This window comes from Tursiops truncatus, chromosome 15 (assembly GCF_011762595.2).
Source record: "Tursiops truncatus isolate mTurTru1 chromosome 15, mTurTru1.mat.Y, whole genome shotgun sequence".
Taxonomy (NCBI): domain Eukaryota; kingdom Metazoa; phylum Chordata; class Mammalia; order Artiodactyla; family Delphinidae; genus Tursiops; species Tursiops truncatus.
In genome coordinates this window covers 20,701,926-20,718,537 of record NC_047048.1, presented here as the reverse complement: position 1 = coordinate 20,718,537, position 16,612 = coordinate 20,701,926, and the positions used below count along the sequence as shown (strand labels likewise).

Below are 16,612 nucleotides of genomic sequence, written 5' to 3'. Positions count from 1 at the left end.
TCCAGTTAGTAAACATTTACTTAGTAACTACCGTGGGCCTGGCACTCTCCTAGGTGGTGGGAAGAGAGCAGCACGCTGAACAGACAGCCCTGCCCTCCTGTGAGCATATACACCATAGGTGTGTGGTATACAGTGCATATATATTGTATAGATGCTGTGGCTGTTGGTACTAAGTGATATGAAGAAAATGAAGTAGGGAGGAGGGAGAGAATGTGAAGCTGGCTGCAGTGTTTTTTTAAAAGGTGGCCAGGGGAGGCCTGAGACGCTGACATCCGAGCAAAGGTACAGGAGAGAGAAGGGAATGAGCCATGGGGCATCTCAGAGACAAGGTTTCTGAGTAGAACAGCTGGAAGTGGCTGCCGGTGGGGTGGGAGATGCCTCGAGGGAGGAGCAGTGAGTGAAAGGCATGGGCAGCACACACTGAAATCCTCATTATCTACCAACCAACCTGACCCCTGACTAGACAGCGAGCCCTGCGGAGCATGGTCCTATCTCCAGACAGGAGGCACTGCTAAACGAAGAAACTTGGACTTTAATTCTGAATAAGACAGTTAAAGGGGCACCTTCCCCAACACAACCTTCTATGGATTTGGAACCCTGAGGCCGGCGCTGACCATCCTTGGGCCACACCGCGCCATTCTCCACCCTGCGCCTTCCCTTCCCCGCTCTCCGAAGGAATCTGACGCTGCGTCCCTATGTCTTGGGGACAGGATCTGTACACTGTGGGCCTCCATGAAATCTTCCTAAACAAAGGAAAGGTACAGAAGGGGAGCCTGCCAGCGTCAGGGAGGCCCGATTCTAACACTGGTTTCGCTCACATTGTCTTCCCACTTTCTTGAAGAAAAACTGAGTTGTTATAAATCCAAACAGCAAATCAAATTAATGTCACACCCCTGCACGCTCTGAGAAACAGGGTGCAAGGCTGATGGGTTACGCGGCATCATGCAAAAACCTATCCCTCTGGGAGAGGAGAGCCCTGGTCCTCCGTGTGGCAAATGTTGGCAGGGGGTGAGAAACATGGCTAAGGCCAGGCCAAGTCAAGACTGAATTCCAGAGGGTTCTACAAGAGGAAGAGAGAGGGGACCTCTACCGGATGACCCCTGTGGAGACGCCTGAGACACAGGACAGAGCCACAAAATGAAACACCGCAACATCCACCTGGGAGAATCCAGGAGCCACCTGGGAAAGACAAAGAGGATCCTGGGAAAGACAGAGAGGATCCCGGGAAAGACAGAGAGGATCCTGGGGGTTGGAGGGCAAAGGGGCGGCAACAGGCTTCAAGTCACACCCTGTGGAGTGACAGTGGCCTGGAATGACTCGCAGGACCCAGGGCAAGGGGCTTTTTCAGGCCTTTGCTTCTTCCAGGAAGACCGACAGAGGGAAACGTGTGCAGGGAGATACTGCTTGTTCAAGTATTTGAAAATAATCTTCCAAACTCTAAGGAGACAGAGTGATCCTTCAATACCTGCCTAAAGATTGAATCTATGTATTTTACGGCACGTGAACACTTTCAGACATAAATGACGCCTCTCGAATGATCAGCGTACTACACAGTTACCTTCTTGAACACAATATGAAGCACAGTTTTACTACTTAAAACTAGAGAGGTATATAGTGCTGTACCTCGGGTTTTATGCATATGGTTCACACTCATCCTTGGTTCAGAACAGCCTCCCTGCCCCAACCCTAAACCGTAACACTGTGCTGTAGGAAAATAAGATCTGTCCTGTGATCTGTATTCAATTTTTAGGAAAAATGATGGCTGGTGGTACTTATCAAAACTGAAACCCATGCTCACTTTTAAGGCTCCTCAACTCGTATTTAATAAGCACTTCCACAGAGGCTAAGAACTCGGAGGCTGGACTTCTTCTAAAATACCTTTGATAATGGTGATCTCTAGTGCCCCCAAGTGGTCATAAGTGATGTGACACCCTCAATAGGGATTCCTGTCCTGAAAGGTGGTAAATTTTTGCCACCTGGAAATTTTTATCAGAACAGGATGGTTGAAAACGAAGATATCAGGGGCAACAGAGGGCCCAGAAAAGAACGGTTCCTTTTATACTATTTCCTCCCATCATAAAAGTTTGGTAGAAGAGGGGAATAATACAAAGCCCATTGGAATTGAGTTAGAATGTGAGTTCTTGTCCAGTTCCATGGCCCAGGACAAATTGCATCTTGGAGAAAATGGCTATATTAATCCTTGGTTGTGAAAATTAAATAAGCACGGATGTGATTTTTTGCTTTAAAATTTTACTTACAGAGTATCTGTATGTATCCTTCTGTAACTTGTTTTCACTTAACACTACAATTTTAAAGCATTTTGTATTCATCAGTGTAGTACAAGTATCTGCTTAATTTCCAAGGTTAATCAACACCAAAAATACAGAGGTTGGCAAGGGGGAGAAAGAGGAATATGGCTTGAAGAGGGCATCATGTAATAAATTTATTATATTTTGTTACATTTTCCACTTTTCTCTTAATTCCAACTGTATACTATATAATCAACTGCTGTTCCAGAAATAAAACGTTTTAAACATAAAAATATAAATTCTGCTTCTTAAAAGTGCATACACTTTGAATAATAAAACATACAAATAAATAACAGAAGTCAGTGACACATCCATGCACTTGTTCTAAAATAATTTAAAATGTATGATACACTTCGTTTCCAGCCTCAAGGAAAGACATCTTGCCTTCCATATTACTGTACAACTAAAGAAAATTATACACAAATCACTATGAATGGTGCATGAACACCACCAAAGCATTTTGTATACAGTGATATGACATGCAGCTTTTAAGACAACTATAGAAATTCCAGTGTAAAAACTTAAGAGTTCAATCAAGAAACTATTTTTGTAATGGGGCTTGAATTCAATTTTAACCAGTGGTGAGAGGCACAGTTGGTGAGCAAAACTATAGGGAACATAAATGCATATTTAAAAGGCCTACAAAGAGAACTTCAGCTTCAGAAACACTGCCTTCCCCATTTGGTATAATAACACCTCACCGTTTAGAATAGCACCTAGGAAATTTCATATTGCGTTTTCACCATTACAACAGGTATCACTGCTCCAGGCGGCCCTTCTAAAGGAGCATTTCCAACTAGATTTTTATTTATATATTATTCCTTGAAATGTTGAAAACACCAGGTAAATTCTTTTTTTTGTAGGCAGCAACATGCTCAACAGGAAGGAACCACCTGAGAAGCACAGCAGCTTATTTTGAAGATGTTGTAGTGCATTCAGCTCACCACAGATTAAAATTAAATTTCATTTGCCTCCACAGGTAACATGTACTGCCAAATTTTTGGATGAATATTATTTGATTTTTTTAATTACATGAAAAAATACCGAGGGTTACCTGAAAAAAGACCCCAAATAAAATGCTTCACATTCATTTTTAAACTAAAAAAAAAAAAAATTCCTGAAACTACATTCTGGATAGTAGAGAGTGAGCTAAATAGGAAATTGGGCAGCAGCCTAGGGTTTGCTACTATAATTACTACAAGGTGACAATCGGTCTATCAAAATCAGGGGCAGGTTTTTCAAAGCCATTGAAGGCTTTACTTCAGCATTTTCTAACTCAGAGTGACCGCCCTGCTCCCCCAAGGGTCTGGCCCTGCTGTGGCATCCGGGGGAAGGGCTCTGGGAAGGAGGCAAACCCATGGGGCACTCTGCCTGCTTCAGCAAACTAAGGACCACCGGTTCCCACCAGACGGCCAGTGCTGAGGCACACACAAAGCTCCAAGCTCCTCACATCAGAAAGGCCCCCCTGATTTCACACAGGAGGTTGATCAGTAGCTCTCAATCTCTTTTTTTTTCTTTTCTCTCCAAAGCAACAGAGAAGTCTGAGTCACTCCTGAGTACTTCATACGGCAGTGATTCTCGCCATAGTTCTCAGCAAAGGAAGGGTGTATCACAGTGGTTCTCAATTCTGACTGCAAATTAGAAATATCTCGGAGCTTTCAATATAAATATGGTAACTCCTGGGACCTGCCCCTACACTAAGTATATCAAAAGCTTGGGAGTGGGACCCAGGCATTTTTAAAAGTTCCCTAGAAGAGTCTAGCGAACACTGGCTATCAGAATCTCAGACGAGTCATTCCGAAGAGGCTTGACAGAATCCTGGGGAGAGCACGCGTGGGAGATTTGAAAAAGCCTCCCCAGTCTGCTACGGATCTCCCTTCTCCCCCAGATTGGGAAACACGGGTCTTAGACGAATGTGAGATGGCTCTAGAACCTACCCCACTGTCAATGCTACTGTAAACTCCACAGCTTAGTCTCACTGTGACCAGCAGCTGGGAAGCTCCAAAGCTTTCCAGAACAGCTCAAGTCTCTACAAAAGTGTTTTAAAATTGTTAGCAGTTTTAGAAGCCACATTCTTCCCTTGTGACCACAATGGAACCCTAGAAGATATAAAAAATTAAGATCTATAGAAAATGGCAGGTTATTTTTAGAACAAAATACTTCAGGAAAGTCTTCAGGCTAAATACGGTATATAAACCAATGAGTGTTCAACATACCCATTTCCACTCCTGCTTGCACAATACTTATTTTACATACAATTTTGCCAATGATCAAAAAAAAAAAAAAAAGAAAAACCGGCAAAGAGAAACACGTGCAAAGCAAGATATCACATTCATGTTCTTTGATACTGATTAAGCCACATTTTAAAAATTACAAATTCAAAAATAGAGCTCCATAATCTAAGAATTGTGTTGTGTGGGGTTTTTTTTTTTTAAACTTATGTTGAGTGTTAAATAGTCTGTATTTTTTTATTAGTTGCTTGCATAGGCAGTAAGAGCATGCTTTCTGGGTTAGATGGAGGCCATGCAAAATTATTTTCATTATTTGGGGGAAAAATGATTGGTCATGCTTAAAATGCAGCTGCAAAAAACACTTTGGGAGTTGATCAAAAGGCAGTATGAGACTGAGTGTTCATTTAAATAAAAGCACGGGATTCCCCCCCAAAATATGTAGTCAGGTTTAGCAACAACATACCCTTTGTGAAATTGCAGACAGACAGCCTGTACAGTAACAGCTATTTTCTGTGTTTATGTTTACGTTTATGATATAGGCACTGGTTTGTCAGCAAGTTTTGCTCTTCTCAATTCCAAATAATACGAAGTTCAACACACCTCACAGAACACGTTTTATTGAAACTGTGCTTATGGTTTGCATACTATCTCAAAAATCCAACCCGGAAACACTAATTATCTTTGCATCCAATAATTATTATAACCTACACAGGAAACAGTATCTTCAGCTGTTCGGTAATTTGTCAGAATGAAATTTAACGTCGGATGTCAATCTACTTTTTAAAGCATGTTTATTTGAAAAAAATGAGCTTTGTTCACAGCTCTTCTCTGTTCCTTTTTTCCTAAAGGCTGCCACCTGTTTCCTTCACGTTCTGCTCCTGTTTTTTCATGACAGGTACTTTAGAGGGATGACAATTTCTCTCCCCACCCACCCTCCAAAATCCCCACATCCAGCTCATACAAATGCGGACGACCGAATTCTAATGAAAACTGACTCTGTCATGGGTTTCCACATCCCTAAGTAGTAGAGACAGCACAGTCTGAAAAAGAGGACGTGACAATAAAATGTCTCCAAAGATGAAGAAGGCCACTTTTGGTTTCCAGAACAGAACAGACTTGCTCTCGAGGCCCACAGGCTCAGCTGACCACCAGGATCCACTGGATCTTTCTGTCGGGAGGACTGTCGCTCCATCTAGGACATCACTGGCATCCCCTGGTTCATCAGCTGTGCTCCCAGGGCTCCTCAGCTACAGCAAACTCTCGAAGCTCTCAGCTTGCCTTTACAAGCAAAGCAGGCCCTCAACGAATGTTTGCAGAATGAATAAATGAATGAATGAATGACGAAAGAATGATTACAGAAGAGGTCAGAGCAGCCTCACAGACGTTAACAATATTTTAGCATGTCACAAATACTCCCACATCTCTATTGGTCCAGAGGAGCAGTACTTACTTTCAGTTAGGCTGCTTTTAGGATAAGAAAACACGAAAAAGGTGGGAGACGGTCTTGAGATGATATGAGCTTAACAGTTTCTTTGTGTTTCCACATTATATAAGGGATTACAAAGGCAAGGTGTAGGGCTGTCCTACGGAATGATACAGACTCAGTGCACTCGATGTTTATGGGAAAAGAAATCAAGAATAAAGTTTTTTAAAAGCAAACAAACATTACAGATGCAACGCTACTGTTAGTGATTATTTTGTGCCTACCAGGAAATGACTAATCAGGCCCACCTGGTTGTCAACCAGGAACCCAGGTCTACCATCCTCAGCAGGTGATTTTTAACCCCAAAACACATACAAGCTCATTGTACCAAACATCACTGGGAAAAGAAAAAACAAAACACCAAGTCACTAACTCTACCAAAGAACTGAACTGAACCAAGTCATAATTTTCCCATAGGATACTTCACACCACAAAGAGCACCTCCAAACTTTGGGGCAAAATATCCTTTTCTGTGGCTTAAAGGTTGCAACCTAATAATTAAGAATGAAGTTTTCATTGTTTACCAAGCACAGAAATATAATAGCCTAAAGATGCCTAAACAGTGCCATAATATTTCCTGATTTTTTTCCCATTTAAATCTGAAACAAGAACTAAACTCCATAGACATAAGTTTATAGATACGGAAAATTTATTTCTAGATCCCATGGAAATTTAATGGAGTTCGTAGAGTTGTTGTGTTTTTTCTCTTAAAGACACTAGACATAACAGAAAATCCATTCCTGGAGGACTCAAAGAGTAAAAATACTTACCACTGTGAAAATTAAACTAGATTCTAATTAATGCTTAACTGTTTACAGCCCCCAAAAAAGTGTTATTAAAACACTCTGTGTAGTCAAACTATGATTCTAAGACTGTTTCAGAGCTTCAGATAGGAGATTTCAAACGAGATTTACCTATTAAAGAAAGATGAGAGAGTCAGACAAACACTCAATTCCGGATATTGACAACCCCACATTTGGTGCATCTTTTTAGGAAATAAAAGTGATACAGGAAAACTCGAAGTGGCTATACATGGATCAGGCTGTCAATGTGCCGTTGGACGCAACAACAAGATCGAAGGCAGTCACAGCCCAGCAGGGGAGAGTAAGGCTGCTTTGGGAAACCAGACGTCTGTACGGTGAAACGACGACACCAAGCAAAGTGGTGAGTCAGGATCGAGTGCAATGGGCGACAGGCTCACAGTAAGTGAATTTCATGGAGCACTAGTGTAACTCTCACAAGGCTGAACGTGTAGGTCTTAAAACACTGCAAGGGTCTAAAATTCCAGCGACCCTCAACATAAATGGCCTCCAGACCTGCAAGTTACCTGCTAATGCTCAAATTAGCAGCAAAATAAAGTTAAGTAACTTACTGGAAACATTTCCCAAGAGGTATTCATAGAAAAGAAAGAAAGAAAAAGACAGGGCAGTGCAGAATTCATAGCTATGTATGTAATATGTGTTATAGTCACTTCACACAGAGCAATACTGAAAAGGGAGATTATAAATGGATCTGTGCACAGAGTTCAGGAAGAACCTGAAGAGTCCATGACTTAAAAAAAAGTTAATATGTAAAAGCATATAAACTTAGCATGCTATATGTCATGGCAAAGTGACAAATGCTATTCAAAGAGAATTGGAACTATGACTCTCTTGACATTTAAAAAAAGTGAAAAAGAAAAAAAAAAGCACAAAATTCCAGAATACCTCCTAAAAGCCTGAAATTTTATATATATATATATATATATATATATATATATATAATTTTGCTTATCTTTGGATATCTGTGAGGTTCCCTTTTTTTGCTAAACAAGAAATGCAACTTGCACTGACAATGCCAGATGGAACATGCTCCATCCTGCTTGTGAGTTTCTGGGTAAGAGATTAAATCTTCAGCACAAAGAAGAAATAAATGAGTTCCTGAAAAACAGTCACAACTAAGACTGACAGGCAGGACCAGAAGTGTGCATATAACACTTTGTCACACATCGTTCTAACATACCATCACTAACTGCTGGCATTAGGCAACTTCTTTCCTCTCCAAATTACAAGATGAGGAAACAAAGGCATGCACACATGGTGCAGCGTGGAGCTTTCAACTTCTAACGTGGAAAAAAGCAACACCAGAGAAGGAAAATGGCAGATTTATGCATCCAGTTTAGAATCCATTTTTTTTCTCCAGGATTCTTTCAAAGGTATTAACTGCTCTACTACACTTCAAAATCCCAATGACCTTAGCTCGCAAATTGACAAGGAAAAAAAAGAATTTAACTACTAGCGACTGGCTTTCCAGCTATCCAGTTTGCCACCTCTTAGGACATACCCCAAGGGTCAAGACAGCTTATGGTACAGACATCTTTGCAGATATGAAGGTGGTGAAGGACTTCATTTCTACCTCTAAAAACTTCTATCTGTGGCAGTAGGAGAAATGACAGCCACCCACAGGCCACCTTCTTCTTCGATCCTTTCACTGATGTGCGCACCCATCCTAGACTAGCTGAGTATATACCTGAGAAACATTAGTGTTAAAATATTGCCCTTTACAAAGACTGGTAGATGGGGCCAAAGTGCAGAAAGCGACAGTCTTCCCTCGGTTTGTTTCACTGTTAGTGTCACAGTTTTTAGAGCTTCCGGTGCCACACGACAATCCGCACGCGGTGAGGACAAATTTCGCTCAGATGAAACCCAAGTCAAATAATTCATCCTTCTACAGAGCACGCTAACGACAGCTTAACTGGGTCACAGGTTTCAATTCCCTAGTGTCCAACGAAAGTCATTAGAGTTCTCTAGAAAGAAATATGTACAGTTGCTAAAGGGACCGTCCAGGGTATGGTCTGCAATTATTCCAGTTAACTGGGTATCAATGCTTTGCCTATGGCTGTTATTTGGTTCAATGGCAGAATAAGGCGATGCTTTTAACAATTTGCAATTGAATTCTACACACACACACACACACACACACACACACACACACACACACACACACGTACGTCAGGCACGTGACCAAAAAAATACAAAACAAAAGCATAGAGGGCTTTGGTGGGAGGGAAGGGGTTCTAAATAAATTAACATCTTTACAGATAAAACACTTGGATTGCAGAAATATCACTGAGGTTTTTGAGAAGGCCGTGCATTGGTTTGCATGCTAGAAGGTAACTTTTTTGAGGATTTCTCAGCAGACTGCCTGCAACCAGGAGACGAGGGCACTCCAGAATCTAGCTGGGAAGACTTGGATTTGCGAGCGGACAGCAGGGAATGTTTAGCAGAAGCAGGGTCCTTGGAGGCAAGCTGCTCTTTTCCAACTGCATTCACATTTGGCTGCTGGGAGCCTAGCGCCTGGGAGCCTTTCTCTGCCTTGTCATCCACTGCACTCTTAGAGACGGACTTGACTGAGCTCCCGCCCACCTTCTTGGACAACAAGGTTGTCTTGCCAAGATCCGTCGACCGCCGGGTTTCCTTCTGTCTCAAGGCTGACTTGAAGAAGGACAGCCCCTTGTCCTCCGACTTGCTGTCCCTCTTCAGACCGGCCTTCATGTTCATGCTGGGGGAGCGCAGGCTGGCCATGGAGGAGCTGCGGACGTGCTTTCCGTCCCCCCTGCCGTCCCCGGCTCTGGCCTGGCTCACGCGAGGCGAACTGGGTTTGGGGCTGGAGGTGACGCTGGCTCTGTCGGAAACCAGGCTCTGTCTGGAGCCCTCTCTGCTTGAGCTCCTGTCTGAAGTCCTGCTCTTCCCAGGAGGGAAGGGGCCCCTCGGGGCAGGGCCTGAGGCTTTTTTGGCGGATGAGGAGGAAGCACTGTCAGTGAGGGAAGAAGCTGACTTCTGCTTCTGGAGCAAAGGAGATGACACGGAGTCCTGGGACTTGGGGGAGGACTCCTTTTGGCGGGCAGGGGAGGAATGCCGTCCACTGGCCCTGGAAGAAGAATCGGCTTTGCTTCGGGAGCGGGAGGGCTTTACAGAAACTTTTACAGGAACAGGAGAAGAAGGGGATGTACTGGAAAGAGATGATTCCTGGCTGGCCAAGACCGCTCTCCCCTTCCGCAAGCTTCTGTCTGGCTCAGGAGCGCCTCTGGAGCCGGGGGACCCGCTGGCTGTGCTCTCCGATTTCTTTGCGAGGGAGTCCAGCTGGCTTGGAGGTTTCACCTCTTTGACTGGAGAGCTGTCTACAGAATCGCTCTGATCCACATAAGCAATCTGGTTATTGTTATCAAATGGACCCGATATGGGGGGCAATGGATCCCCTTGTACTGAGCTTTTGCTCTGTGTGTCTACAACACTGGAGTTCAACTTGCGGGTGTCTGACTCGTCTTTGAACACACCTTCCATGACAGCCAGAGGGGCCCGACCCACAGCCTTGTGCTCCCGTCGACTGTGACTATCGCTTGAGTCCTGGTAACTGCTGGACAGGTTCCTCAAGCTACCAAAGCAAGAGATGGAAACCTTGTCGTCCACTGCTTCCCCGATCTTCTCCAAGGTAGAGGCGGAGGTGTGAATCGGAGAGTCCCCTGAGAAGCGGGAAGGGGAACTGGAACGCATCTGCAGCTTAGCAGACAGGGACCAGGAAGGTCTGATGCAATTTTCATTGACGGCCAAGGGGCTGGTGACAGAAGATCTGGATGACAAGCTCTGGCGCTGGACGCTTCTCACGAACGGTCGAGTTGAGAAACCTCCTGAATGCAGCAAAGAGAGTGTCGTTAAGCTAAACCTACCAAATGTCCTTACTAGGACCTCCATCTAAGACGGTAGGAAATCAAGGGGTCTGGGGTCAAGGAGCAGTCATGTGATTTTAACTCTTCTGAGCCCAGTTCCTTTACCTTGAAATATGGGCATTCTAACTTGGGGATCAGCAAACCACCTTCTTGCTCGACATCAGGGGTCAGCAGACTTTTCCTCTAAAGGCCCAGACAGTAAATATTTTAGGCTTTGTGGGCCAGCTGCTCAACTCTGCCACCCTAGTGCGAAAGCAGCCGCAGGCAACACAAACAAATGGGCGTGGCTGTGTTCCAATAAAACTTTTTTTTTTTTCTTTACACAAATAAAGGCAGGGGCCATATTTGGCCTGTGGGCTATAGTCTGCTGACCCTTGTTGTAACTCACAGAGCTACTATGAGAATTAAATAAAATCTTAAAAGTCCTGTGCCCAGCAAGGCACCTCGCACTGCACAGCTGCTCAATAAATGTGAGCTACTTCATTTACAGCTTCTTCATCCTATTAAGAACACTGGGGCCCACAGCAGTGCAGTCCTTGCCCAAGATCACACAAACAGAGACAGGGCTAACACCAGAACCGCAACCCCTTCCCCCCAACTCAATGCCACAGGTAGGCGGGCCTGTAATCGTTGACTATGAAAGCAATCAGTGGAAAGCCTCCAAGGAAAACATTCATAATTAGAACACTATATTCCTATTTTAAGTGACTTAAAACTTCCACAGAAAATATTCTAAATTAAATTCTCCATACACTTGATGCTGTAGCTGTGGTATTAATAAAACTCTGTCTGGATGAGATCCTAATTGATAGGCCCTGTTCTGTGGGCACCACCCAGCACCACTGCACGATGATGGTGCTGATATCGATTTCGCCAACTACACCGTTTAAAAACAGACCGGAGCCAAACCATATCTAGGCTTACTGTTAAAACAACAGTGAATTCTAGGTTTAAAGGCTGTGTTGAAAATAACCTCTAAATAATTAACAAGCCAAGGTTCACTGGTCAGTTTTTCATAAAATGTCAGGAACTACAGACAGGAGCTTCACAGTTACAGTCCAAGACTCTTTTTCTACAAAAAAAGAAGCAACAGCCAGAAGCAGGGGTAGAGCTGGAGCTGCGACAGAGCTCTCGTCTGGCCTGCCTCTTCCAGCCTCCTGAGCGCCACTAGGAGTGGCTACTGGACATGATGGAACTGCTGACCACAGAATGAGGCTTGCTGGGGGATGAGTCACTGTCCTCGTTATAGAAGCTGAGCTCACTCTCCCCTGCTCCTCCCAGCTCTCAGGGCTCCGGCTGCCCGACCCTCCCCACACCACCTGGGGTCCCTGTGAGAACCGAGGGCTGTTCCGCCACTACTCAAGCGGCAGCTGAAGGCAGAACACTGGAGCTCAATTTTTATCAGATTTTCAAAGCTTTTATACTGTGACTATCTTCAAAATTCCTAAAAACTACCTTGATGCAAAGGCAACAGCTTTTGTTCTAGGTGCTCTGCACCCACGGGGCACACCACAGACCCTCCAGGGGGGACAGCGTGGTGGGAAGGCGAGAAGCCGAGCGAGTCAGGAGCCTCCACGCCAGGCCCCGCACACCAGGCAGCCCTCGGCAAACCACAACCGCGCTGAGTCCCCTCACAGCTGCTCTGAAGATTGCAAACAGCGCTTTGAAAAAAAACAGACATTACTGTACAGAGTTAAAGCCCCAGCCTCCACATGAGACCTTCAAAGTGGAAAACAACGGAGTGGAAGGAAGAAGTGCTAGGTCACAGAGGAAGAGCAAATGACCCTGTTATATAAAATGCTCCTCGACATGAGGGAGCCCGTGCTGTGTCCGTGAGTTGCCATTTTGGAAATCTGTCACCGAAACCCAGACCCACCATCATCTTCACTCCTTTCCCCAGTCATCTCCACAGACTCAGACAGCGAGGCTAGGGAGGTGCGTCTGGAGGAAGCTGCAGAGGTCACGCTGGCCTGCTTGCTCCCCGGGAGACGGCTCACCCAGTGTTCACACAAGGAGGAACTTGTGGAGCCTGCAGGAAAGGAAGTGGGGGCCGAGGTCAGGCCAGAATCCTGCCTGTGCCACACACGCCCTCACCAAGGGCTGCTGCCCGGGCGGCGGGGGACCTCACCGCCAGGTCAGCACTAACTCCCAGGCCCACGCTGTGCCCGCTCGAACGTCGCCTGTTGGGATGAAAAGGACAGACGCTCACACACGTTTGCAGTAATAAAATCCAAGTACAGGGATGGCTACTTCGGAACGCAAAGTCCGAGTCTTAGTGCTGGCAACAGAATGGAACAGATACAATCGTGCATATACTCATCTATTCTACAAACATTTATTAAGCACTACACCCCAGGCACTGTTCTAAGCACTTGCAGGAATACTTCTGACACAGAGGGAAAAAAAGCAAGCAGCAGTGTACTGTTATCTTCTAGGCCTGTGTGGTGGAATTTTTAAATCATTTTCACAATATTAATATATAAACACACACACGCATGCACATACAAGGCCACGTGCCATTGTGTCCTGTCTGTTCCAGGGAGGCCCTTAAATATATACTGGAGCAACAGAAACTGCTCTTGAAATGGAGAACATGAAGACACATGACTTTCTAGAGTAGATCTCAAGAGGGTGTCATTTCTGAGACTATCTCAGACTCTGGAAAGCACTGAGGGGCGGCACTAGAGCCCTGGAGTTCCCATTTTCTGGGAACTAAGAGCAGCTACGGACAGACGGCTGTACTGGGTGGGGTTTGACTCCAGCAGGGCTCACTCTGCTTCAGCGATGCTTCCTTTTAGCAGCTTCCAACTTAGCCCTCGCACGCTTCAAGGGGAGCAGGGATTAATAACGGATCACACACTGCCATGTCCCAATCCTCTGTCCTATTCTCTAAACTCCAACTCTGCATTAGGAAGCATTCGCCCCCCTGTTCGGATTGTGTGTGGCTGCACCGACGTCACGCGTGGGTACTGGTTCCTGCATTTACTAATAAGCACAACAGGCTAGATCCCGTCAAACTAAATCCAAGCCATCTAATATTTTTATAGCCTTCCCTAACAGAATAGGCCAACCTTAGTGGAAAAAAGAACGATTTCTAATGGTGCTTTACCCTTTACAAAAGGATTTAATGCACATTTGCCTCACAACGACCCCATGAGGCAGGTAGGATCAGTACACCCATATTACAGATGACACATATGTGGCTTGGGTGGGACATGCTCGAAGATAACCCGACCAAAATGTGGCAAAGCCAAGTCTTAGTTCTATTTCCAGTCCCTCGACTCTGAGAGCAGTGTGCTGCGCTGCTTCTTAGCTCCCTCACTCGTTTATTTACTCCGTAAGTAAACACCACGAGCGTGCTTTGAGCCAGGCTCCACTCCACCTCCACGGGAACTCCTGGTTCACAGCTGCTGGCACATTCCACCCCCATTTCCTTTAACTGCAACCATTCTGGTTTCCAGATTAAATGCAAACCTGAGAATTAATCTGATCCAACCAACAGCATCATGAGACCTCCTGGAGAAGTTCTCTGGACCATCAACTACAATTTTCTGCTCTCAAAACAAACCACCCAAAGAGTAGAGTGGCCTTACCTGCCACCGAGCTGTTGGCCGACCATGACGGTATAGCTGTCCGCCTCTGGTAGAAGAGGATGTACGCCGTCTGCGTGCAGACCTCGTCTTCCGACAGCTGCTGCACGTCACTGTCGTCGAAGCAGTACCAGAGGCCGTCCACGGAGTTCTTGCAGTATGCTGCCAAAAAGAGCCCACCAGCGATCAGCACCAGGGCAGCCGCAACGGCCACTCCACTTGACCCACAGACACCATGCCTTTGGCTCATATAATTAATTCAAGAACTTTTTAAGGCTGCAGATAGTAATACAGAAAGAGGTAAGAAATCCAAATTCTAAATCACACTCAGGCAAAATGTTTCAAGAAATTCCAAACTATTCCAAAGGGATGAAATTCTATTTAATTTTAGAAAACACAATATACTTCTTTAAACCAGTGGATTTCAACCAGAGATGATTTTGCCCCAGGGGACACATTTTTGACTGTCACAACTGGGGGTGGGGGCGTGGGGAGGGTAGGATGCTAGTGCAATCTAGTGGGTAGAGACCAGGGGCGCCACTACACGTCCCACCATGCGCGGGACAGTCCCCACAATACAGAATTACCCAGCAACAATGTTACTGTACCAGTATGCAGAAACCCTGTTTCAAGCATGTTGTAACAGTTTAGTGTTTCTTAAAGTCAGAAAACAACAGAACTAGAAATGATGATATTAATGAGAGCAGTAGCTAACATTTGTTTAGCACTTATTATGTGCATCTCATTTGATCCTATGAAATTTGTTCTATTATCATTGCCATTTTACAGAGGCTCGAAAAGATGAACCAGCTTGCCCAAGGTCATGCAGCTGGTGAAGGGCAGGGGCCAGCTCATTACAGGATTATCTAGTCCCTAAGCTTAAAGCCTTATCCCACCCTGCCTCCCTCAGAGGTAGCACAAATGATGCCTGCTGGAAGGCCCCTGGCAAACTGAGAACACTGGAGCTCATGAATGCATGCGGCCTTCCCTCCAGTCCAAACTCTAAGCTGAGATAAAAATAAAGAGCACTCAAGTACCAGCGAGGACACAGCTTAGCGTTCATGGAGACACGCCATCCTGTGAATCATCAAGGAGTGTGATAAGCTTGATCCAGAAACGTACACTCTTACAATTCTTTCTAAAAAGACCCATTTATTGGGGTGAAAATAAACGAGTGCTGGAATATTTAGCTGAACGCTGGAACAGGCTCAGTAGGGCCCCAGGGGCAGGACACATAAGGCCCCGAGTGGCACCAGGAGTGACTCCCTCGACAGGCCACAACCACTTTGCTAAGTACGGACTCCGAGGAGACGAAAGGGACCCGGAAGAGGAAGGGCTATACTTCTGCTCTTCTTTTTCCCGAAAAAGAAGAGCAGAAGAAGAACCTTTGACTGTAGGGAGGAAAGTCGTCTGCAGCTGTGGACTCACTGGAACCAGACGGCAGAGAAAGGGAGACACAAGCAGCAAATGCAGCTGGTAAAAAGCTACTGCTTGGTCAGTGGTGTCATCAGGCTTGCTGGATGAACGACCCAGCCGGTGAGGGGCTGCTATTCGGGAGCGGGAGTGGGAGGTCTGTAAGGGGGAACGCGCCCGAGAGGAGGTGACGGAGCAGCCTGTACCAGCTTCAGTCCGTTTCTCCTCAGGATGGTCTGTCCTCCGTCACGGTGTGGAAACTAAGGCAGCACAGGGACTCATGAATGGGTCAATGACGTATTTATAAAATAATTCTATGTGCTTTTCTTCCCAGCGCTATTTTCTGAAGTATTTCCTAGACCAGTGCTACTCAAATTGTGGCTCACAGACCGGTGCCAGTCCATGAGATAAGCACCACAACGAGGTAAGCATTTAAAAACATTCATAGCAATCTGATACTGTATGATACTTTTATTGTGTTTTTGCAAAAGTACTGGTTCATGAAGAATTGGACATTTTAAAAAAAGGTTTAAGAAATTTTTTTAAAGGTTCCTCATCACAGATGGTTTGAGAAGCACTGTTCTAGACTCCTTACACAAGTCAGCCATACATGTACCATGTAATTATAGTTAGAACCAGTGCAAAATAAAAGAACACATTAAAATAAACACTCCAAATGAAAGCTTAAAAACAAGATATCTTTAACTCAACAATGCTGAGGTACTTAAAATGTTCTCATCAGAAAAGCAGCCGTATGGCCTAAGCACGGGAAAGGGATGCTTACCACGAGCCCCTCGTCGGTAACAGGCCCCAGGAGGCAGGCACGAGCACTTCTGCCTCCCTCACATGGTCGCCAGGTTTGAATAAGGTTACCCACCTAA

At 45.2% G+C, this 16,612-nt stretch overlaps 1 protein-coding gene across 4 annotated transcripts in view; it reads right to left on the bottom strand.

Moving 5' to 3' along the window:
• Nucleotides 1-2,423: 2,423 nt before the first annotated feature.
• Nucleotides 2,424-16,612, bottom strand: part of USP31 (ubiquitin specific peptidase 31) — a 75,813-nt gene continuing 61,624 nt past the window's right edge. For 3 of the 4 annotated variants that reach the window (XM_019921870.3, XM_073792213.1, XM_019921872.3), the window contains 3 exons: nt 14,322-14,480; nt 12,605-12,757; nt 2,424-10,689 (listed from right to left, as the gene is read on the bottom strand). In XM_019921870.3, the coding sequence (XP_019777429.1) occupies nt 9,128-10,689; nt 12,605-12,757; nt 14,322-14,480 (1,874 nt within the window). In that variant the 3' untranslated portion in view covers nt 2,424-9,127. The remainder of the gene's footprint in view (nt 10,690-12,604; nt 12,758-14,321; nt 14,481-16,612) is intronic. The other variant, XM_019921871.3, reaches the window with a different exon arrangement.